Below are 23895 nucleotides of genomic sequence, written 5' to 3'. Positions count from 1 at the left end.
GCCGCCGCCGCTCGGCCGGGAACACCTGCGGGGGGGGGAGGAGGGGGGACCTCTGGATACGGTCACTGCTGCTGCCTTGTTCTAAGTTCTGTCTTCCAGTAACTCCGGTGTCACCGGCTGCGCTGCGCCCGTCACGGCACGGTGCGAGCGCTCTGCGCCCCGTGACAGATGTGCTCACACACTCGTTCCTAGTAACGCTCACCAGGCTGAGGGATACAATGGTTAGGAATTGGGCATCTCGCAATTCTTCAGTAGGAGCGGCTAGCTGCGTGGATGATCATATTTTTCTTTTCTGATTCTTTTTTTTTTTCTTAATGGAATACATATTAAAAATAAAATGGCTTTAATAAAGAAAGAGGAACTGGGGATGGAAAGGGCTTCTTTGTTCTGTCTTCTCCAGAACGTTACAAGTCTAAGAGCTCAGGACAAGAGCAGCAGAAATACATGCAACATGGTGACTGGTGAGTCCAGATTGTCCACATGCTGCAAGTTGTGTGTGTGTTTTCAGTAACCTCAGTCTTAAGTTTTATGAACTAACCGTATGTGCTCATGATCTTCAAAGAGTTTCTTGAACTTATTTCCTGGAAAAAATGCAGTTATGCTGAACAGGGAGGAATTACCTTCTTTTATCGGAGAAAGCTTATTGCCTGGACGCTCTTTTTTTATTTTAAAATGCAGTATTAAAAACATGCTGCTGAGATCTAGTGAGGATGGGTGTTTGCTGTTTCTAATGCGTGTCTGCGGGATAAATGGAATGCGTAAATTATTATGTTTTAATAACTAACAGTGAAAGTGGCGACTGCAGCAGCAAGCTGTGTGTGTTGCCCTACAAAAGCCTGTTGAATGCACCCTTGAGCCTTAAAGAGGTTTTCTGTTGTAAATGCAGGTGGGTTTAGTTTTAATAAATTGGGAGTGCAGCGTTACTTTCCTGAATCTTCATCTAGACCTGGTACCTCTGCTGCTGCGTAGGGTTTTGTGAAGTGCAGTTTTGAGTCATTCAGTGCTTTTAGTTAAATAACCCCAAGCAGCCTTCAAACTGACAGGAACGGCTCTGGGAGAAACTTAGTCCAGCCTGCACCGTTACCTGCGGTGTCTTTGGCTCCTTTCTGATTGCCAGAGTTGGAGAGCTGTAGAGAAAACCGAAGGAAGATGCTGCTGCTGTTCTGGAGCAGGAACAAATAACCACGTGGCACAGTGGGGTTCTGATCCATGCTTGGGACTTCAAGTGCTGCAGTGGCTCAGATGAGCATTTCACTGTTTCAGGCGTTAGTGGCTCTCAGAGTAGTGACTTCAAGCAAACATAAAGGAAGATTTTTCCGTGCTAGAAGAGAGGAGAAGAGAGATTCCTTCTGACAGCTTGTGACAGAGGAAGATTTGCTAGTAGGGGAAGACTGGCCTAGTAGGCTCTTGATGCTGATGCTAGAAAGAACTAATTAAGATGGAGCAGCCGAGCAGGGTCAAGGATTTGTATCTAAGAAATTCATGCTGTGTTTGTTCCGCTTTCTGGTGGTTGAAAGAGGTAGGTGACGGTTTGGTGGTGGACCTCTTCTTCTTGATCTTTGGGCCTGCTGCTTATTCATCTGGGTTTCTGGTGGCTTCTGGTTTCTCCTGCACAGGAGCGCAATGTACATGTGAGCAGCTCTTGATAGAGGGGCTGGAGTTCCAAAAGTAAAAGTGAGGGCTAATAGATAGCTGATCTCTGCTGATCTCCCTGCTCTCTCCCTTTGCAAGATTAACAGAAAGTGAATAGCTATTCCCTGAGCCGTTCCAACATAATATGCACCAATGCAGGAGCAAGGAAGAAGGCAGGACCTTTGCTGAGACGTGAGCCCATCCTATTCAGCAGCAGCTAACTGTCAAAGAGCATATAATCTCAAAGAGCACCTGTAGTGTTCACCTCTGGGTTCCCAGTGTGGCATCCTTGAGGCTTATTCTTCAGAAGAGTCTTCCCTCTGAAAGCTGTGTCTGCTAGTGCCCCTCAGAGTGGACATGCAAAATGATTATGCTGTTCTGAAAGCCTCGCTGTAGTGTTGAAGTCAACTATTTGCAAGTTCCAAGTAGAAAATCGGGACAAGTTAATCGCTCAAAATCCGTTCTCCAGCTTCAGAGTATGTAACGGAGCCTCTTACAATTAGATGCAAGATGCATTCGAGTGTGCCTGGCGTAGGTCCTGTCTGAGTCACTGAGGATGCATTAACAAGGTTGTTCTCTCTTGGTTTCACCCTGGACATACGGTCACCTGGGAAAGGGTTAATAATGTGTCCTGTAGAGGTGTAGAGTGGCTCCTGGAGGAAACCTCACTCAGCAACTAAGTCAATAGTCTTACTGGCTCTATCATGCAGAGCTGGCTTGAAAATGTGTCAGATCAGAATCTCTGAAAGGCAGGAGAATTGTTTTTCTGTCCAGCTGTGGGCGCTACAGGAGCTTCTGTATGCTGGTCTTTACAGAGTTGTTGGATTTACTAAGTGAACACTGTTAGCTGGTGCTTTTTACTAAATATTGATGCATGTTTTAAGAATATTTTCTGTAGAGCAAGACAGCAACAAATGTTGCTTAATAACTCCAGAAACTACAGATACAGCGCAAGTTGCCTCATGTGTGTTCCCCTTACCTTTGATATTCATTCTTTCTCCTATGAGCCTGGTCCAATGCACTAGCCATGAACCTCCTCCATGTAAACAAAAACTTCTGTGTGTTTAGGCTGCTGTCACGTAACAGTAAAGAGTGGTTAGAATTTGCTCTAGCTCCCACTGATGTTGGTGGGAATTGGAGCTGGACTTATGGGATATGTTTGGGTGCCACTGGGAGCCTAGAACTAAATCCCATTTTCACACAGGCTGTTGCAGTCGTATGTTCAACCACATATTTCTATCTTGGTTCCACTTGGTTAAATCATGGTAAAATGATATAAAAGGTTCTGCTTTTGTACCTATTCTCTTTAGAACTACAGTCATAATGTACATATAGTGATGTTTGTCCCTTTTTCCTCCTTTCCGCAGCTTGATCTAGTAGTACTGAATCACCTCTTCTAGTCCTAATCTTGTGCTGTTTCACATCTTTTCACAACCATCTCAGTATCTGGTAGTGTTATAGCTCAAATCTATTTTATCCTTTATCAAGACTAATTGGTGCCTTAGAAACAACCAGTATACTCACTGCAGAAACAATTTGTGGGTTTAAACAAGATAAGTCAATAAGAGAAGAATGCTGTCAGAGTATACCCTAGAGCTTTCTAATGTTCTCAGGTGGAGTCATCTTTTTTGTTGTGTTTTTTTTTCCTTGCTCTCACTTCCTCCCTGATCATCTGATTTCTTTTTCTCTCTCTCTTTTGTCTTCATACATGGCATGTTTCATGTTAACCTTTTCCTATGTTAAAAGGACATCAAGAACCGATGCTGCTGTTGCCTTTGTCATTTCCAGAGCTCTGCTTCTCCATGTGTGTAGTTCCCCGTTTGAGGAATCTCTTGTTTCCAGCACTCTCCTTTTGCTTGCTACGTTCGAATCGATAAGGCTGTTCTAGTCCTAATAGCAGTGGGCTGAATGCTGCATCTGATGCTCTTCTGTTGTGCTTCCCATTAGCTGCCTAGAATAGAACTGCATGGCCTGATAGAACATACTGCTCGGTTCTCCCACCTCTGTGGCTGTGAAGCAGGGCCACAGATAATTGATTTCTAAGCTTCTCTCACTAATACTGCATGCTGCAAATGAATGAAATGTGTGACTTGATTTCGTCTGTTATGGGACTCGCCTGGTCTGGGTGAAGTACAACGCTAGAAGATTTTTCATGGCAGTGAGCTCTTTGAATAGTACCACAAGTTACACCTGGTTATCGTTCAGACTTCCCTGAGCTGCTAAGGGTTAATCTGAGAAATGTGTAGTAGCACAAGATGCCTCGTAAAACTAAAGCATCTGTCTCAGGCATCTGGCTGTGCATGTTTGCTAGTTTTCATATGGTACTTGATATTAGTTACTGGAGTTGGTAATATCCTTGCATCAAAGGAGTGCTGTAGTTAAGACTTTAACTTTCTCTTTCCTTAAGGAACCCTAAGGACCTTGCAATATGAATAATTCTCTGGAGAACACCATTTCCTTTGAAGAATACATCCGTGTGAAGGCGCGAACGATCCCCCAGCACAGGATGAAGGAGTTTCTGGACTCCCTTGCTTCCAAGGGGCCGGAAGCTCTGCAGGAGTTTCAGCAGACGGCCACTACCACAATGGTGTATCAGCAGGGTGGCAACTGCATTTACACGGACAGCACAGAGGTGGCTGGGTCTTTGCTTGAACTTGCTTGTCCTGTGACAACCAGTGTCCAGCAGCAAACTCAACCAGAGCAGCAAATACAGGTTCAGCAACCCCAGCAAGTCCAGGTAAGTGTCTTAAATATTCTCTAAATGTATATATGACTTGCTAACCTGTGGAGTAGTGTTCAGAGCCAGCTACTATCTAACCTGAAACCACAGGCAAGCACTTAAGAAGCAGGGCCAATTAACTTTATACAGAACAGCACTATTTCCTTTTCATTTAAGGAATTTGGTAGTAAATTTCTCTCTTGACTGTGCCTCCATTGAGCAGGAGGAGTGGCATACATAGCAATGTAGTGGTGTAACCTATTGGAGAAATGGTTGACAGTTCTGGCATGTACACAGCTCCCTGAAGCCTTGCGCTCTGGGTGAAGCTGCTATAAATACCACCCCCCTCTGCTGGTCTTACTTTATCTGGTTCTTCCAGGTGGTCGTGGGATCTAACTCACCTTCAGGTTTTTTAAATGAAATCAATAATCTTTAAATGATTTTGCTTGAACGTTCTAAAAGTTGTAGTTCTTAAACTGACTTTTAAGTCGGGGGGAAAATGCAGGGATGTCAACTTACGTTATGAACCAGGGGGAGATACCTTTCAGGAAAGGAACTCTGAAAGATGCATATGTGTCAAGGTAGATTATCCCTTTGCACAGTGGAAGGAGTCTTCTCCAGGTTTTTTTAATAGGTATTACAGTAATTTGTATTAAGTATTAAATGAGCAAATCCAGTACCAGGGCGGGGGGGGATACGACCCAAACATATAACTTAGGATAACTGATTTGGTCCTCAAACACACGTCTTAAATTGAAGAGTTTATAGGTGGCAGGGCATTTACTAAGGTTCTCTTATGTCTCCAAACGGCTGAACACTCTCTACAGCTGTAATTCGATACACTTCAGATTTGAATCTTCCTGCCTTCTGTAGCATGAATGTAAAGTTGTGAGCTTTCCTCTTTTGCAACAAATGAGGGTATGGAGACACAAATTACTGGAGATAAGGTAGTGTGAACTTGCTGCAGTGCAGTAGACTTGTGCTAACAGCTCACTTGTGTGCTTTTATCCTCCAGCAAAGGCAAACCTACCTCTTTCACTGGGTAACTCCATCTCCAATTACTCTCTCTATTGAGTAAATGAATGCTCAACTGAGACTTCTGTAAGCTGTTGCCCTACACTAACTTGTGTCAGAAGGCTTTTGAAGAATAAAAGCCTCTAGTCTCGCAGACATGACTTGGATCTCTGCATGAGTCCCTTAAAACTGATCAAGGGTGCTTTTGGTTCTGCCAGCTAGCACATTTTTTGGGAGAAGTTCAGAAGGACTAGGAGGATTGGCTTTTTTGGGTGCCTCAGCCTTGAAGATGTGCAAGGCCCCCAGACCAATTGTAAAAGTCAGAAGGAATCTCTCTTTCCGCTCCCCCCTGCCCCCCCTACTGCTGCTTTCTTTCAGAACTAGTCAAAGTTCAGGCTTGACCCTTGCAAGCCTTCTAGTTACAGAGATAGGGAGGGAGGTCATATATCATATGCTCCAGAGAAAAATAATCTCCTGACCTTCTTGAAAATAACCATAGAGTTGCTGCCAGAGACCTGTTCCTGTTTTTTAAACTGAATGGCCTGCACCCTGAGGAGTATGAAAAATATCTGATGAAAGTCAAGGTTTCAACAGCTTTCCTAAAGAAAGTTGTCTACCCTCTCTCCCTTGTTTCTGTTGTGACTCTGCTTTAAAATACCTGCTTTCACATCTGTCAGAACAGATCATAATTAGTGTTTGTGTTGCTACCCTGCTGCTCACTTTAGGATGTTTCAAGCCCCCAGAACACTGGTACTAGATATGGCTGCAGCTTTTGTGCATCAGCAGTGCAGCTGGGTTCATGTGTATTTGAGCAGCTAGCTCAGAATTATCTTGAAGTGAATGAATTAGCCTTACTTTTTTGCCAGGATGGGGTGGAGAGGAATGTCTTTCCCCCTTTGCAGGAGTGTTTTTCTGTCTTTCAAGATTTCTTATGGAGATGTGATTTATGTTAAACCCATGATTTAGTGTTCACCTGTCTCAGGACTGTCACTGTGGCAGCAGTGGCAGAGCACAGTGTCTTGAAAAAAGCTGAATTTTGTTGTGACACTGGGGTGACAGTGTTCCACTAGAGCGGTGCACCTGATCCAGCTGGCTCGCTTTGCTAAAATACTGCTTGTGTTGTATTACGAGAAAATTTGGTCATCTACTGAAGCCTCTTAGCTTTTGATCAAACTTATGTCATCCCAGTACTTGACTTGATAATCTGTTTAGTTCTTGCTAATCCAATTGCAAATCAGTGGAAGACCCTTTGAATGACTACGCTTATGTCTGGCAGTGAGACAGTGGTACTGAAGGTGACTAATAATATGACCGGTCAGATGACCTCACGGTTGCAAGTGCTGATGACAACCTTATGATCATAAAGATAGACAGATGATGCTCAGGTTTCATCCTAGATTTTACTTGCTGTGACCAACCAAAGACAGTGCGTGACTGCTTGCTGCTTTTATTTATCCTGGCAAAATAAATTTCCTGTTTGAAGAAGTTGTCACCTTAGGGTTTTCTTGCCTAAAAGGTTCAACAAACTGTTGCCAAATGTTTATTTTAAAGGCTGAGTGGATGCAACTATTGGGTTATATACTAGTCAGTGCTACAGTACAAGTGTCTTGGAGCTCCTTCAATGCCCAGTATCACAGCGGTGCCATTAGTGATGTTAGTGTTTAGTATGTCAAGTTGTCATACCCTGTGCTGCATCAGGGGATGGTTGTGAAGGGCTGTGTTTTGCTCCAGTCAAGTAAGAGTTTTATCAGCTCTGCCTTTGGTGGGATTGTTGCTGGCTTGTCTTGTGCGTTGAGGCCATCAAATTGATGGTGCCAGCAAGAAGAGGTGTTGTTAGCACTGACTTGCTTATTGGATATGGTATTTCTGCAGAGGTCAGTAAACTTCTTGCGCCTCCTTCCTCTTCTGCAAGAAGATTTAACTGAAAGAATATCAGAGGACAGAAAGTATCTTTGCTTGGGATACATACAGTGCATGGGGGAAGATCCTCAGTTTCAGCTTTTTTATTGACAGTGTCTGATGGCTAGGTGGCAAGAGCTTCTTGGACAGGGCTTGAGGGGAGGATGCTACAGGTGTGCAAGATCGCAGAACTATATAGGGAATGGTTAAATGCCTGCATGAAAGGTCTCTCAGTTAAGGCTTATGCCTTTCTAATTGCTTGGTTCCTTACGTGTTTGCTGCTCAGCTTTTACTTTTTCAGTCTTCCCCCAGTGTATTCTGTGACTTCAGACCGTTATAGGAAGCTGGGCATTATTAATGACATAAGGCAGGGAAAGATGCCCTTAAGTATCTCAGAAGAAAATCTTATCTCTGGCTCTGCATAGAATACACCTTTCCTTCACTTCTGATGGATGCAGCTTCCCTGTGCCCCAGACTTGGTTCTGAAGGTTAGACTGGAGGTACAGCTCCTATTCGCTTACCTTTGAAAAGCATCCCAATAAGGTACTAGCAGCTAGTATTGATTAGCATTTGCTAGGGCTGAGTGTACCCCTTCAAAGAATGGTTATGGTCAAGAGTGGTGTTTTCAAGGTAGCACCTTCTTGTATGTGGCAGTAGGTTCCTCTTTGAGAGGTAAGCTGTTTTCTTTTCCCTGCTTCACGTGTTTTAACTGTCTTAGGCCTAAATCCTGCTGCAGTGTACAGCTTGACAACGTAATCTTGATATTGTAACTGTTCAAACACACAAAAGGCCTAATTTGGCCTGTGGAATTCTCTCTCTGATGTTGATAAATGAGCAGAGCAAAAACCTGGAGTGAGAATCTGTCTGGCAGTTGTTCTGAAAAGCTGACTTGTACACTCCCCGTAGACCTTGTTTACTTAAATAGATAGCAAAGGACTTCCTGTAAAGTAGTTGAATAACAAGTTTCAACATTTCCTGCTACTTCGGTGATCAGTCTTCTCACCTACTCTATACTTCAGATCTGTTTTGTACTTGTATGTATGCTTTATGGCATAACGTTAGAAGGAACTCTTTATTACAGTGTTAGTTTTTAATGCTGGAGTTGCTTTAGCTTAGGACTGTTGTTGAGGGAAGTATAGTTTAAGCCTTCTTTCTTTAAATTGGGCTAAAAAAATAATTGTGAGATTATTGTTCTCCTGCTGTCACTAACTTCTTGTCCAAGTGTTTGACTTCTGTCGGCTTGCTCAGGTGTGGAAGTTTGAGGTGCACCTACATTACTTCTGGGGGGGATTTGGAGCATACTTCCCGCAGCAAGTTTGCCACCTGCCCCCACTTACCTCTCCTAGGTTTGGAGCCTGTCATTTGGCATTCCCTTCAGATGAAACTAAGCCGTAAGATGCAGTCGTCTTGTGTCTAGGTGTTTGTCTAGCTTGGCTAGCGGGCAAGACTAGGCCTAAGTTTGAAATAGTCTTCTGGAATGTATAGTGTGGACATGTTAGTAGGTCTTCAGTCTTGCTCTGAAGGTCTGCTCTTGGTGTAATCCTACTGCTTGCTAGTGTAAACGTAGCTTCAGAAACCAGGATGTGTTTGTGAAAAGAGGCATTTAAGAGCCTATCAGGTGCTCTAGGGCAAGCTAGATATCAGAAAATCCATGCAGGCAGGAGTTGGTATGTATGCTCATTTGGAGTTAGGTTTTAGGAAATACTGTGTAATCCAGTCAGTCCACAGATGAGATTTTCTTTGCTTGGGAATTCTTTCAACGTCATTGTTTCAGAACTGCAGTTCTGCAGTCTGATTCCTTGTTGGGCAGAGAATCTGCACAGGGCAGACATGAATCCTACTTGGAAGTTTGTCAGAGTCAGTCTATCAACCACGAGGAAAAAAAGCTTTTGGAAACCAGGCTGCATGTGTTCTCATGCTTGTGGAGTTACTTATTTTCTCTTTGCACGTGCTCAGTTCTAAACAGAATATGTTTTTGAGCTTAATGTGACAGAAGATGACTTTAAGGGAATCATAAAAAATTTAGTTCTGCCCTCCTGTTAGGATGCAGGGCTGACTTCTAATGCTTCTGATTCTCTAATCAACTAGTACTTGGTCCAACTTCTACCTATTTTATGGTAAAATTGCATTTCTCTGTCATGGTAGTCTGCTGGGAAGTGATTATTTTCATGCTGTTAGATTCAAACTTCTGGCAATAAGCAGTTTTTCAGTACTGGTAACTTGGCATGTTCTTCTCTTGCACCAGTATAACCCAGGAATTCCCGGCATAACATGTTTTCACTTTAATCTTCAGCATAAGGTGAAGATTTAAAGTCCTCCCCGTTGGTCTTGGCCTGTAAATTTAAAGCATTCTTCTTTGTACAGTCTTTTAAAAAGTCAACCGCTGGTGATGTTTAGTGTAACTCTCTGTCCTTTTTTTCTCAAAAAGCGAGTTAGACAATGAGGTCAACGTAAGAAGCTCTGGTCTCAGACTGGGTTGAAGTCTGTAAATCTGAAATGAATGCTTGTAGCACTCCTGGGTACAACCTACTTGAAAATAGGGAGGGATCTACTGCAAAATACAGTTGTTAAAAATGGATGTGTAATTCACAAGGGATGCATAATGTGCGGTAGGTAGAGCTCCAATATTCTTTTAAATAGGAGCAGTCTCTAGTCAGAAGCATGATGCCTGCTGTTTGCAGCATGGAGAACTTCTAGTGATTCTGGAGTCTGACTTCTTCATCTTGTATGGGACTGGACTCGTTCTTTGGGTGTTAACAGTAACACTGTGTGAACTCTAAAGCAGTAGCAAGACATCCTAGTTGTAGGGGTTAGGATTTAGTCCTGGGGGAGTATCGTAGGGCCTCAGGTCATGATTGCTCATCTGCTGAAAGTGATGGAAGTTGTCCGTGACTTTTAGAGACAGTAGGCTCAGGCTCTAAAATGGTTAATGGTTCAAAGCTGCGCCAGGGGAGGCTTAGACTGGACATTAGGAAGCATTTCTTTACCGAGAGGGTGGTCAAACGCTGGAGCAGGCTTCCTGGAGAGGCGGTCGATGCCCCAAGCCTGTCCGTGTTTAAGAGGCATTTGGGCAATGCCCTTAACAACACGCTTTAGCTTATGGTCAGCCTTGAAGTGGTCAGGCAGTTGGACTAGATGGTCGTTGTAGGTCCCTTCCAACTGAAATAGTCTATTCTATAAGAGCGGAAGGAAGAAAATGCTGTCTTGTCGGGTCTGTTCTTGCCTCTCTTGCTGACAATGCTTCTTGCTTAAACCTATTCCGTTACCTTTCTAATTGCACTTACGTGATAAAATTGTTTCAGCGCAGGAGCAGACTTTCAATTCTTAACTGCAAGCAAAAGAAATAGTCTTTACTTTGTATATGTTACAGCAGTAACAGAAACTGTAATGTAAAATTTTGTATGAAAGAAGGTGGGGGTACTTTTGAGGTGTTCTCAGTCAACCTGTGCAGATTCTGAAAACATACTGCAGAAGTACAGGATAAATGACACATTTACCTCTTTCTGTGATGTGATTTTGAATCCTAGCAGATAAAGCAAATGTTTCTTGTGTGAAACTGAAAATGTATCAGTGCAATAATGCATTTTAGTTTGTCCAGTCTTGGGCCTTTGCCTTGCAGGTAATCTTTTAAACAAGGACTTAAGTTAATACTAAGGACTGTATTAGCGATTTTTAAAGTCGGATATTTTGGAGAATACTTGCCTTAGAGGTGTAATTGAAACGGGCTTTCTTCAACTGAACTCTTAACGGAGGTCTGAGCTTGGCCCTGTTTGCCCAAGGCAGTACTCGTGCTGTAGGGCAGTATGATAAGAGTATCAAATAGAAGGGAAGAAGCATCCCGTAGGTGACTTCATCTTTTTCAGTTAACTGCCTGATCAAATCACTCATTGATGCAGCTTTTTAAACTGTCATGCTGACACAAGGTCATGTGTTTCTTGTTACCTTGCAGGAAATTATTATAGAAAGTCCACGTCATCTGGATTACACTATACTGCATATAGCTCCCAGCAGGAACCTGTAAAATTGCCTAGTCTTCCTGGAAACAGAAGTAGTTCTTAACAGGAGGTGACTTAAGAAACTGGTCTGCAAGTGGTGCATTTTGCTACCCTACTTTTTTCCTTAGCAACTCTCAATTGGCTGCAAATGAATCCTTAACATTTTTAAAGACTTCTTAGAGGTGATGTTGGGAAGTGAGATTTTGTGTATTTGCGCAACGCAGACCTGCGTGATAGTTCTTTTTGGTATTGGCAGGCTGGCTAGTGTGGCATCCCTCTGCAAATGCTACGTTAGCTTGACTGACTCTAGAAAGTGAGGTAGAAAAGCCTGAGAGAACATGAGTAGGAAGACATAGTTTTGCAACTAAATAAATCTGTGTTGGCTTCAAACTTCATGTGGCCCTCATCGATAACACTAATAAAGCTCTACATCTCTCAGTTGGATTTGAAAGGAGAGGCTGAGTAATTAATTCCCTCCCTTAAGATACAGTGTTAAGGAAGCCTGGAGAAGCAGATGATCGTGGGAACCTGGGATATCACTTCTAGGACAAGGCAGGTGCAACAAAGTGGTCGTTAAATGTGGGGGACAAAGTGGTGAAGTGTCTGGAGGAGGAGAGCAGCCCTCACTTGGTGCCCTGGTGGTGAAGATACCAGCTGGGTTGGGTTCGAGGCCTGGAATGTGAAGTTGTTGAGACCTGAACTTTGTGTTGGGGGCTACCTCTGACTCCTAGCTTTAAGTCTGCTCCTGGACTGCAGCTAGATAGCGAGACAGACCTTGGACAAGTGAGCATTGATGTGAGAGGCTGTGATTTTTTTTTTTTTTTTTCCCTAAAATAAAAGGAACTGTGTTTGGATCCAAGTCAACATATTTTGTCCATGTTATTTAGCATTGTGTAAGTGCATGAGCTAGAAGATACAACTGAGTAATTTGGACAATAAATGGAATTAAATGGAATAAGTAAATAATGAAAAAAGAATTGGTTTTAATTATCACTGCCAAAGAAATACTTACGAAGTTTAAAAAACAAATGCTGCAGTGTTGCCCCTTAGTGCATGACAACGATTCAGGTTGAACTTGCAACTTTCTGTGTTGACACCTGCTTGTGTAGCGTTACTATTAGTGGTTGGTTTCAAAATAATATTTCTGTGCTTTATGTGGAAAGAGCCAAGTGCTGGTTTCAACTTACCCATATTTCTTACTGCCTGTCACTGGCAAGTGATCCTGCAGCCATTTGGGGGGCTGGGGTTGAAAGCAGTAAAACAATCTTTAGAGCATAGTAAGAATGAAGCAAGCTCTCCTGCATTTTGTAGCAAGATAAACTTAGTATCAGAATTGTAATGTGCAGGACCTTAAAGTCTTGCTATTGCAAGGCCTATGCTGAAATAACGTTTTAGCAATGCAGATAGTTCTGAAGACTCTTTTGGCTTCCAAGGATGCAATCTGTTGGCTTTGAGGATGGAGATGCATCTCACGCGCTGTTCTGTCTGTGCTAAGTGTGGTCATGTGCAGCGCTGAGCAAACACATCATCTACCATATCGCTGTTATCTACCAGGCACTTCTAGAGTAACTTGGTTTCGTTTGTCCTGAGATCTTTACTAATGGATTAATATATAGAATCATAAAACTGAGCATAAAAGACCTGGAGCATAGACCTCCAGTGATTGACCATCTCTCTTGGTAGCCCCCCTGTTGAATCAGTGACACTTGCTGATCTCTAACTGCTGAATTGGTGTCGTTGCAGGTTCAGGTCCAGGTCCAGCAGTCACCGCAGCAGGTCTCCGCCCAGCAGCTCTCTCCACAGCTCACTGTCCATCAGGCTTCGGAGCAACCAATACAGGTCCAAGTGCAGATCCAAGGCCAGGCGCAGCAGCAGGCATCCCAGACAATACAGAGTCAATCTCTTCAGAGCCCCAGCCCATCTCAGCTGCAGGCAGCTCAAATCCAGGTGCAGCATGTGCAGACTGCCCAACAGATCCAGGCTGCGGAGATACAGGAGGAACACATACAACACCAGCAGATCCAGGCCCAGCTTGTGGCAGGACAGGCCATTACTGGTGGCCAGCAGATACAGATCCAAACAGTTGGGGCACTGTCACCTCCACCTTCTCAACAAGGCTCTCCACGAGAGGGAGAGCGGCGGATCAGCACTGCTAGTGTCCTTCAGCCAGTGAAGAAACGTAAAGTGGATATGCCTATTACTGTATCGTATGCTATTTCAGGGCAACCAGTTGCCACAGTGCTGGCCATTCCTCAGGGCCAGCAGCAAAGTTACGTCTCTTTAAGGCCAGACTTGTTAACAGTGGACAGTGCCCACCTGTACAGTGCCACTGGGACCATTACTAGCCCCACTGGAGAGACTTGGACCATCCCTGTTTACTCTGCTCAACCACGTGGTGACCTTCAGCAGCAAAACATAACCCACATCGCCATCCCTCAGGAGGCCTACAATGCCGTCCACGTCAGTGGCTCGCCAACGACACTGGCTACCGTGAAGCTGGAAGACGACAAGGATAAGATGGTGGGAAGTACTTCAGTAGTGAAGAACTCTCACGAGGAAGTGGTGCAGACTCTTGCTAATTCGCTCTTTCCAGCGCAGTTTATGAATGGCAACATCCACATTCCAGTGGCAGTGCAGGCTGTGGCAGGGACATACCAGAATACAGCACAGACAGTGCACATATGGGACCCGCAGCAGCAACAGCAGCAGCCCACACCCCAGGAGCAGGGGCAGCAGCAGCAGCAGCTACAAGTCACTTGCTCAGTAAGTTAAAAATGCTTCTTGGTCTCAGTCCGTGATTAACAACTTGTGAATGTTGTGGAGAGGGAGGTTGTCAGTGGACAGCTGGTATCTAGGAAGCAGAAATGTGTCTGTCCCAGTAGCCTGGGCGTGACATAGGGCATTTGACTCCTGATAGGTGTAGGACTGTGATGTGTTATGTTGGTACATAATTATAGGATGCAAAACTTCCCAAAAGAAATTCATTCCTGATCTTTGTAGTGTAAATTAATAGATACGTGCTCATTGCTGGCTGCTTCATAGCAGGTATTCTGAGGTCTGCAGTCTTCTCCTGAGCTGTTCTAGGGGTTGCAGTGGAAAGGCAGGGATGACTGCAGCGAAGTAAAGTGTGCAAATATACTAGTCACCTAGTTATCAGTTACTTTGTGTTATGCAGCACATGAAGTCCACAGCAGATCCAGTGCCCAGGTAAAGTGTTGAAATCTGACTAGTTGTGAGCAAACTTCATGTATCTACCTGTAACACCATGTCCTGCTTCTGGTAAATGCCTGGTGTGCAAGAGCACAGTAACGAGCAGTGGCAAGTAAGCATCTCTTCATAGTGCTTGGCAAACCTGGCAGCCAAAACTGTTGCTGTTTTTTTAAAGGCTTTGTTGCTAACTTTAAGCCATAGATTATTTTGAATTTGTTTTTAAAACTTGAATAGTTAGGGCTATTAATGGCCTCTCTTATGTGCAAATGGATGTAATTTATCTTTTATTATCAGAAAGAGAAAAGTGATTGATCTGTCAGAGCCTGTTTTTGCTGAACGGAATGAGGGCAAAAATATCTAAGTCTGCTAGCATAAATGTTGTTATAAATTCTTTCCAGTTTATAAATAACACTGTTGGCTTTGTAAAGGCATATATGCCCTCTACTTTATCAGTAAGCACTAAGACAAAGAGGATTGCTTTCTGTAGTCATATCTGACTGTTCCTGAGTTGATTGTGGGCTGTAGCCCACCAAGGTCTTGCTGAAAAGGGCTCCCTACATCTCTAGATAACTTTCAGGTGCTGGATGCCCCCTTTTATAATGCTGTACTTTAAGCTACAGCTTATGGGTCTTGTAATGCATGGGATTTGGTTTGGTTGGTTTTTTTTGTTTTGTCATGTTCAAAGAGCCTTCTGTAGCTCATCTTTTCCCTGTATTGGTACTTCAGAGATCACTTCATTGCTTTCAGCTATTTGAACAAACTAAGTTGATAGAACTTCTTGCCTTTTTGCTAAACAGGATTTTTAGACTTATTCTAGGGTCTTTTAAGAGCATGAGCCACATTCTTGGGATCCTTTCCGAGGTATTAACTTCATAATTTCTTTAATGGTTACTTGTAAACCTTCTACTAATGCCATGTATTCTTGTGCGCAGTGATCTGCAATTCTTGGGTATCAGACAGTTTTCTAATCATAATTCTCTGGAGTACGGGGTCTTGCATAAGCCCCTAAACACAGAGGCAAGTCCAGGAGGTACGCATTCTTCCTCTAAGCGGGCAATAAAGCTGCTATAGGTGAACATCAAACTTTTGGGGGTTGTCCCTCTCACAACTCTGAGACTGAGAAGGAATTTGCCTGCTTGCCCCACACTATCCTCTGGCATTGTGCTGCTGTGGGATCTGGGCAAGTTGCAGCTATTTTGCTCTCTTTGTGTAAAATGTAAGTCAGTTAAGAAGCGACTGCCAGTTTAGTCTGTGTGCCTGCCTTCACGCTGGACAAGGTGTCTGCGAGGTCAGGGCAGAAGATTGCCACTTAGGTTGGGCTGACGGAGGCGGTTGGCTTTGCAAAGCTTCCTGCTCTCTGGAGTGTAATGGGGCAGCACTCTGGAGGAGAGCGGAGGCTCAATCCTAGCTCCTACAAAGACAAGGTGTCAGTTCACCCTTGGACTCCTGAGGCTTGCTTGACAACTTAAAACTTTGTCGCCATCTGCACTGATAAAATCTGGGCCCTTTCAGTCATAGTCTCCCTCTGCAGCTGTGGTAGACGCTGCTGGTGGTGCAGGGGCTGATAAGGAAAGAGCTATTAAGAGCTGATGCAAAAGAAGAAAAACCAACCGGGGCAGTCAGAAAGCTCCAGTCTCAGGCTCTTGCAGGCTTTGCCTCTTCAGCTGTTTTTTTGTTATACTAAATAAGGTACAGGTATTACTAAAGTCTCTATGCCGTTTTCATTATGCTCTCTAGTACTGTCAGAGCAACTTTCACTGATGATTGACACTTGGCAGTATCAAAGGAAAAGTTACTTCATTATAACAAAGCCTTGCTTTTTGGGGTGGCTCTTAAGAAAGAGAAAGCAAAACTGTTTTGATGTAAGAATTGCTATCTCTAACATTCAGGGTGCCAATGAAAATTTGACTAAGGGCTGTAAAGCTTCAAGTTAATCTGCTTAATTGAGGTAGCCATGAGACTTTCTGTGGCATGGGCTTGAGAAGCTGTAGTGAGGAATGCTGAGTGAGTGCAGCTGGAGGGCTCACTGCTCTTTCTGGATAGGTGCCATCGGTTGACTGTAAAATGAGTTTGTTTGAGGTAGTAATTCTTGGTGACTTAAGGTCCTGCTGCAAAGTAAACTTCCAAAGGGTCTGGAGACCTTTAGGTCTATAGTAGGTCATACAGTAGCTCTTCACAGAACAGTAGCTAGTCCGCATTAGCAGTATTTGGTAGTTTGAGAGCATTTCATTGCAACTGAATTAATGTTTTGATGCTGGTTGTTCTAGTCTGTTATTTCTTTAAACCTCTTACAAATGAATTAATCTTAACAGCTGTTGACGATAAGAACAGAGCATATCTATTCTGTCTGCCTGTTATGTACTGAATAATGAAGAGAGCCTGCCCTCGATGGGCAAGGGTGGGGAAGGATGCTAGCAGTGCACAACATGCGATCGTACCCAGAACCTTCTCAGGGCAGTCTAAGTTTGGAGCAGCAATGGTCAGTAAAGCTGATGGCACCTTGCTGCTCTTCTGTGCCACGGGCTGGTGGTCTCTCTAGCTGCTGTGTCTCAAGGCTGTGTCTGCAAGGGGCCTTGGGCCGCTCCTGTTGTAGTGAGATGATGGACTTCAGTGGTGGTTCAGAGTGACAAGTTGGCTGAAGCCAAGAAAAATGCATTGGAGCAAACAGAGCTTCAGAATCGATAGTCATCTGTTTCGGTGTTTGAGGGGAGACCAGAAGTCTGTTGTTGAGAGGACTTTAGCCCTGTGAGATCCTTGCCTTTGAACGTACTGTCTGGCTGCTTAATGGTTTTGTAGCAAGAACAGCTCGTGGCTGTTAGGTCTCCTGTGGTGTTCTGCAGGACTTCTAAGTGCATCAAATTGCAAGTTGTGTGAATTTGCTAAAGGGGTTATAGATATATCCATTCAAACTAAAAGTGTTCTCAGAGAGACGAATACCCTTTTGCAAGCAGCAATTCAGGTTAGTCAGCAACAGTTGTGTTCCTTGGCTTAATTTCTTGTTAGAGAGGAGTCTTGTAAAAGGCTGATACCCTGGGGCTAGAGGTAGTGCAGCATTACTTGTTTTTTGTCAAACTGTTGCATATCGAAGTGTTTTCTATAAACTGAGATGTTTCCTTCCGTAGGCTCAAGCTGTTCAGGTTGCTGAAGTTGAGCCACAGCCACAGCCACAGACTTCACCTGAACTTCTACTTCCAAACTCTCTGAAGCCAGAAGAAGGGCTTGAAGTGTGGAAAAGCTGGGCACAGACCAAGAATGCAGAGCTGGAAAAAGAAGCCCAAAATAGGCTAGCACCTATTGGAAGTATGTGTCATGACAATGTGGCCTTTCTTTCCTTTCAAGCAGGATCAGGAGTGACTAAAATGTTAGCTGTTTACCACTCTGGAAAACACCTTTGTTTAAATTTAAAAACAATCACTGATTAAACTGTGATTTACTGTGCAGTACTAATTATTGCATGCTCCCACTGCCATAGGGACATGCTCCAAGGGAGGTATTAGCTCTATGCTGAACCAACTTGAGCACCTAGGCTGGTAGCAGTAGAGAAAGGCACTGTATGACTGTGGTGCATGGACGAACAAAATGGCTGTGAATGCCAGCCAAGCTGGTAGAGCAGTCACGGAGTTGCTGTTTTCCTGTTGCTGCAGGGCAGCATTTCACTGTGGACATAGTAAAAGAAGGCAACAGTCATGCAGCTGGCAGGGCAGACAGTCTTCCTGTCAGATTCTTGCCCGTTTATCTTCTAGTAGATCTGACAGCCTAAGATCTTGATTTATTTCAGCTTTCTTCATTATACTGGGAGGATGAGGTAGTACTGGGCCTGCCAGATAGAACAGCAAAGCCGGAGATGTGGAAAATCGTTCCTGAAAGATTGGGAAATAATATGGCTTTATGGCTTAAATAATATGGCTTTGTTTTGTTTTTCCAGGGCGTCAGCTGCTGAGGTTCCAGGAAGATCTCATCTCTTCAGCTGTGGCTGAGCTGAATTATGGTCTATGCTTAATGACACGAGAAGCTCGAAATGGTGATGGTGAACCCTATGATCCAGATGTGCTCTACTATATCTTCCTGTGTATTCAGAAGGTAGGGGGAGGACAGCTATATGTGCAGCAGAGCCGTGCATGTTGTCAGCATGTATAGGGACGATTCTCTGTTATAAAAATGGAGACTGTGGCTTCTATTAAGCTTCCCAACAATTTCATAAGAAAAAAGTCTGTTTGCTTTAGGGGAAAAAAAAAAAATCAGCTGAAGTATAATTAGCGTGCAGCAACGTTTTCACCTGCTGAGTTTGTGAACATTGTTAATAACCGAGTTCAGTATCATGGTGAGAATAATAAATCTTCTAGGTTTTTTGGCGGGGGGAGGTGGGTTGGATGATGTTTGAGGAAGTTGTCAATGTCAAAACTTCCTCTAGTTGAAGCTTTAACAGGCAAGAACTTTTCTTTGCGTGGTGTGGGAAGTCTGAGCTGGTAATATTAATGTGCTTTCTGGAAGAGCTGCAGGAACAGAGCTAAACTCTGATAGGAGAATTGAGCATCTCTCTCCTTAACCTGAAAAAGTAGCGTCCAAAGGACAGCCATGTGAAATAACTTGCAGTGAACACACCTGAAATAAAAGGTGAAATCCAACCAGCTTTACTTTCTAAGATGGTTTTTCCTTTCTGTCTTAGCATTCCCATGACAGTAACTGAGATTACCTACCCTGTATTGGCCTTGGTGCAAGGGTCCTCACTCTTCCAAGTAGAATGTATTAATCTTCAGTGCTGTGCTGTAAAATGCTTGACTGACCGGGTACGTGGGCTCTTAGGATAAGGTCTGGTCTGAGGAATAGATTCGCTACCACTGTACTGGACTGTGTTGTGAATCTCTTACAGTATCTCTTTGAAAATGGCCGAGTAGATGACATCTTCTCAGATCTCTACTATATTCGGTTCACTGAATGGCTGCATGAAGTTCTCAAGGACGTACAGCCCCGCGTTTCCCCTCTTGGTAAGAACTTTTGTTTAAGAACTTCAAAACTTTCCAGAGTTTGGAATGTTTAAACTGAACTACAGCATGAGTGTAGTCTGAATAGAAACCCTTTTGAAGTACTTAATGTCCCTAGGACAGCTCATACTGGTTGGGGAGAAAAATGTTGCGTCTGCAGTGAATGCTGGGGTTATTGCACATGTTGGGCTCTAGCCCTGACTGTCGTTGAGGATTACTTGTCTATCGCTTGTCACCCATCAGAAGGCAGATTGTTGGGACTTTGTAGTGTCATGAGATTGCCTTACTTGGAAGCCAGCTGATCCTTGATCTGAATCAAGCTTCCTCATCTGAAGTACTAACACATCTTGCCTCTAATATGTATTGTTACTTTGGGAGATAATACAACACTGTCATGTTGCCATGTAGCCAGATGGATACGGTCTGCAGGACCAACTAAGTGTCAAAGAAAAAAACAGTGCGTGATTAGAGCCTCGAATGCTGCAATCAAATGCAGCTCATCTCAACTCTGTGTCTAGAAGATGATGGCTACAGGGGTGGGGGGAGCAGTTCCAGAAGAGACAGGTTTTGACAGAGTTGCGTATGAGAACTAGATTAAGAATTGCATTTTCAGAGCACAGAAACCTGGTTTCTCATTATTTCATTCCCTTTGATCTGATTAGACGTCCATGAAGAAGCTATTGCTTGTGTTCAGAAAAGTAGCTGATGTTACAGGCTAGATGGCTAAGTAGCACCGTGAATTTTGGAATCCTTTTGTTTTCACTCTGGCTGTTTGATCTGTGCTTTGTCATTCCACAAGCCCCGGAGTTCATACTGCTGTCTGTTTTTCTGTTTATCTCTGTATTTGGAGTATAGTATTTCTCTTCTACACAAAGGAAAAAAATCTGAGAATCAAAGGATTACTCATGTGTCCAAATACATCACTTGGCACTGTGTGCTGACTAAAGCTGCGCACAGGGCCAAGAGCTGATTTGTTACACTGGCCTGCCTGCTCTCACATATTATTGGATTAGGAGCATCTGCATTGGAGTCGAGCCATTAATTAAAAGCTGTTTAAGTGCATATTTATTTCTCTCTGGGCTGGGATGTATAGGCGTATTGCGGAAGCATACTCTCCGCAACTAGAGGTTGACGTATGTATACAAGTGTTTCCTAACTGTACCTGCTATTTAAAAAGTTATTTGCACAGTAGTGAATCTTGACATCGGTGAGGATCTCCTCCTCCTTCCCTTAAGATTTATATGTTCTCCAATACTTAGACTATATAGTCTATGTCCCTGCTGCGACTGTCTCCTGGTGTGATCCTGACTTCTGATTATTGCAGGTTATGTCCTCTCCAGTCATGTAACAGAAGAGATGCTGTGGGAGTGTAAGCAGCTAGGAGCTCACTCCCCTTCCACCTTGCTCACTACACTGATGTTTTTTAATACAAAGTAAGTACTTAGGTCTTTGGGAATCTTGGTGAATAAAAGAACTTCAGTAGGGTTGGTAGGGAACTGCTGCACTGGATTAGGGCGAAATCATGAATTTCGAATGGTCGCACACAGAGCCCTCTTGCAGCCCCATCAGGCAAAGAAGATGCAGTACTACAAGGAAATGAGCTAGCAGAGGGGAAACTGAACTTGTGGTTGTTGCATGCTTTTCTGCTGGAACAGTCTTTAACTTGGTGTTGGTTTGAGCTTCAGCTGGCTCATGATGAGTAAAGATAACTACCTAACTGTTGTGACTGTATCCTTTACTTGCCTCTGAATGTCCTGTGTTCTCTTCTTGCTGCTCAGATACTTCCTGTTGAAAACAGTAGACCAGCACATGAAGCTGGCCTTCTCCAAGGTGTTGAGGCAGACCAAGAAGAACCCTTCTAATCCCAAGGATAAAAGCACGAGTATCCGCTATCTGAAGGCTCTTGGCATACACCAGACAGGACAGAAAGGTAGTGTCTGGAAGTTCTCTTTGGGAATATTTACTTGCTGGGCTTGAAGGAAGTGATGAACCTGGAGGTGTCTGCAGGTAGGGCCACAAGAACCCAAGGCTCTGCCAATTACCTTCAGCCTAGCAGCATGAGTTTTCTGTGTGTTCTGTCTGAGAGAGCATAGTAGCTTCTGATAATAAGCCTGGGGGCATACCTTACCTGAGGCACATAGGACTCATCAAGAGCTAAGGATAACTTTTTCTGTTACTTTTGGGTTTTATGGTCAAAGGGGCTATTTGGTGTAAGTGCTTATGAACAGAGGGAGAAGCTTCTTCGGGAGGGTTTCTCTTATCTTGACTCATGTGAACCCATATAGAATCCATATGTAAGTACAATCTGTCCTCTTAAAAGCACAGACTTGGGATCTAGCTGAGGCATTGCAGTCTCTGTAGTGAGATTTCTGTCGTTTTGGGCACAGGTAGAGGAGAAATGGAAAGAAGGATATGGGTAGGTTGTGATCTTCAGTAGCCTTGGGATAAAACAAGCTCTCCATATAATGCTTTGAGCATTTATAACCAGGTGCCTCTGCCCTGGAACGGCCTTATGTCTCTTGGCAGCTCTTGCACGGTGACAAGGTGCTTCAGAGTGCTGAGGCTGTATGGCACCGCTCGGTTTGCTGTACTTACACAGAGTGTCTGACAGACTTCTGGGGGGCTGGTTTGTAGTTACAGATGACATGTATGCAGAGCAGACTGAGAATCCAGAGAACCCCCTGAGGTGTCCGATAAAGCTGTATGACTTCTACCTCTTCAAATGGTGAGAGCACTTGTTCGTGTGTATGGTTGCTTGTCTTCTGTGACTGTTAAGCTGCATCTAGTGGCTGGCCTAGTTTTCAGGGCTGTGTTTTATTGCTGGCACAGTTTCTACGTTTGCATAAGTTTACTTAAATGGGGAGGGGTGTTGATGTGGGAGGGTGGGATTTACTCTGACGGCACATAAGTTGAACTTCTGTGGTATTTAAGAGAGACAAATCCTGATTTGTGAACTGGCTGCTCTTAATCTCATACTCTGGAGGTTTGCTGTGTTGGCATGAGCTCGCTGTTCTGCCTGTGACTTGGGAGCAAGTCATCTGGAAGCATCCACTGCTTCGGATGAGATTAGGGTCCTATTCAAATCAGCTTCTGAACAAAAATGAGGACTTGCTGTGGAGATTGGAGGGAGCCTCAAAGGACTTGCCTCTAAATTATGATGATTCTGATAATTAATGTAAACGTTCCTCTGCACAGATGGGTCTGCAGCTAGCCTGGATGTGAAAATACACCATCCTTGCTTCACTCTGAAAGACCCCTAAAGCCACGTATGTGTTATACTTACCAGTGTGAAATAAAAATTACTTTCTTGTAGTCGTCACCGTGGCTTTTTAACCTTGGCATGGCCTAAAAACTTTGGGACCACTGTTGCCCCTAGATGTAACTCCGTACCTTCATGTCTCATCAGCCAGCTGTTCACTGTCAGGATTTGTGAAGCCTGGGGTGAGGACAGCGGCGGTTTCTCCCTCCCAGGACATTCTGTTAGTCTGGTTATTTCTGATCTTCCTCACGCAGCCCCCAGAGTGTGAAAGGCCGGAATGACACGTTTTACTTGACACCGGAGCCAGTGGTGGCCCCCAACAGCCCTATCTGGTATTCCATCCAGCCGATCAGCAGAGAGCAGATGGAGCAGATGCTCACCCGGATCCTGGTGATACGAGAGATTCAGGAAGCTATTGCTGTGGCTAATGCCAGCACCATGCACTAAGGCATCCTTCTTGGCTCAGAAGGGGTGGGGCGGGGTGACGGGGGAGGGACAAGCAAAGATAAATTGTACAGACTTTTACACTAAAGGAGATGCCTAAGTTTTTGGTTTTTTATTGGTGTAGTTATGAAGCCCTTTTAGGCTTCTTCTCTTTAAAAGAATCTAAAGGAAAACCTACCCATTGTGTATCCTACCCAACACACCAAACTGTTGGAACCATTGGAGGCTGCATATCCCCTGCGAGCTGGGAGCTGTGGAAAGCTGCTGGTTGACTCTGGTTTTTTTTATGATGTAGAAAACATGAACTACAGGATTGGCCTGGATGGCTGAGGCCTCTGTCTCCTTGGAGCACGCGCAGCCTAGAGGGCACAGAATGATGGATGGACCTGCTCAGCCAGTGGAGGAGAGGCAGGCATCTTCTTTTCTTGTGCTTGGACGTTAATTTGCTGTTATCTTGGAAGGAAGAGGAGAGAGTGAACTGCAATTGTGATTTATACAAAAAAACAAACCAACGATTTCTATTCAGACCTTTAAGTGACATTTTTAGATGTTAAAAGTACAAACTTTACCACACTCTTCTTTTTTTGGCCTAACATTGAGGCCTTAAACCTTGAGGCTCCTGTGCCTGATGGAATTCTTGTAACATACACTTGTGTATCATATAAAGATACCACCCTGTTTCTCTTATGTATTCTTACTCTAGTTGTTTATTAAGAATGACGAGCACGTCTTTTCAACATG

The 23895-nt window shown here is 43.9% G+C and overlaps 2 protein-coding genes across 3 annotated transcripts in view; both read left to right on the top strand.

Annotated features, from left to right (window-relative positions):
* Window positions 1-3032, top strand: part of QARS (glutaminyl-tRNA synthetase) — an 18555-nt gene extending 15523 nt beyond the window's left edge. Inside the window, exon 19 of the mRNA XM_009326343.1 lies at window positions 3000-3032. Within this exon, the coding sequence (XP_009324618.1) occupies window positions 3000-3032 (33 nt within the window). The remainder of the gene's footprint in view (window positions 1-2999) is intronic.
* Window positions 57-23895, top strand: QRICH1 (glutamine-rich 1). 2 transcript variants are annotated; one of them, XM_009326329.1, is made up of 10 exons: window positions 57-461; window positions 4040-4369; window positions 13003-14022; window positions 17592-17769; window positions 18395-18549; window positions 19340-19454; window positions 20776-20884; window positions 21230-21381; window positions 22086-22176; window positions 22965-23895. In XM_009326329.1, exons 2-10 carry the CDS (start codon window positions 4061-4063, stop codon window positions 23155-23157), a joined length of 2322 nt encoding a protein of 773 aa, XP_009324604.1. In that variant the 5' UTR covers window positions 57-461; window positions 4040-4060; the 3' UTR covers window positions 23158-23895. The 2 variants fall into 2 exon arrangements, with proteins under 2 accessions (XP_009324604.1, XP_009324605.1); XM_009326330.1 differs by lacking the exon at window positions 57-461 and adding an exon at window positions 3378-3436.

This window comes from Pygoscelis adeliae, unplaced genomic scaffold (assembly GCF_000699105.1).
Source record: "Pygoscelis adeliae isolate BGI_AS28 unplaced genomic scaffold, ASM69910v1 Scaffold606, whole genome shotgun sequence".
NCBI lineage: Eukaryota > Metazoa > Chordata > Aves > Sphenisciformes > Spheniscidae > Pygoscelis > Pygoscelis adeliae.
Note: the sequence above shows the minus strand (reverse complement) of the source record. Positions and strands in the feature narration are given on the sequence as shown.

What these genes read in the sequence shown, in the direction of transcription:
- QRICH1 (XM_009326329.1), top strand. Translation starts at nt 4,061, where the DNA reads ATGAATAATTCTCTGGAGAACACCATTTCCTTTGAAGAATACATCCGT. An exon ending in TCTTCCTGTGTATTCAGAAG is followed by an intron (nt 18,550 to 19,339) that starts GTAGGGGGAGGA and finishes AATCTCTTACAG; the next exon opens with TATCTCTTTGAAAATGGCCG. An exon ending in CTGATGTTTTTTAATACAAA is followed by an intron (nt 20,885 to 21,229) that starts GTAAGTACTTAG and finishes CTTGCTGCTCAG; the next exon opens with ATACTTCCTGTTGAAAACAG.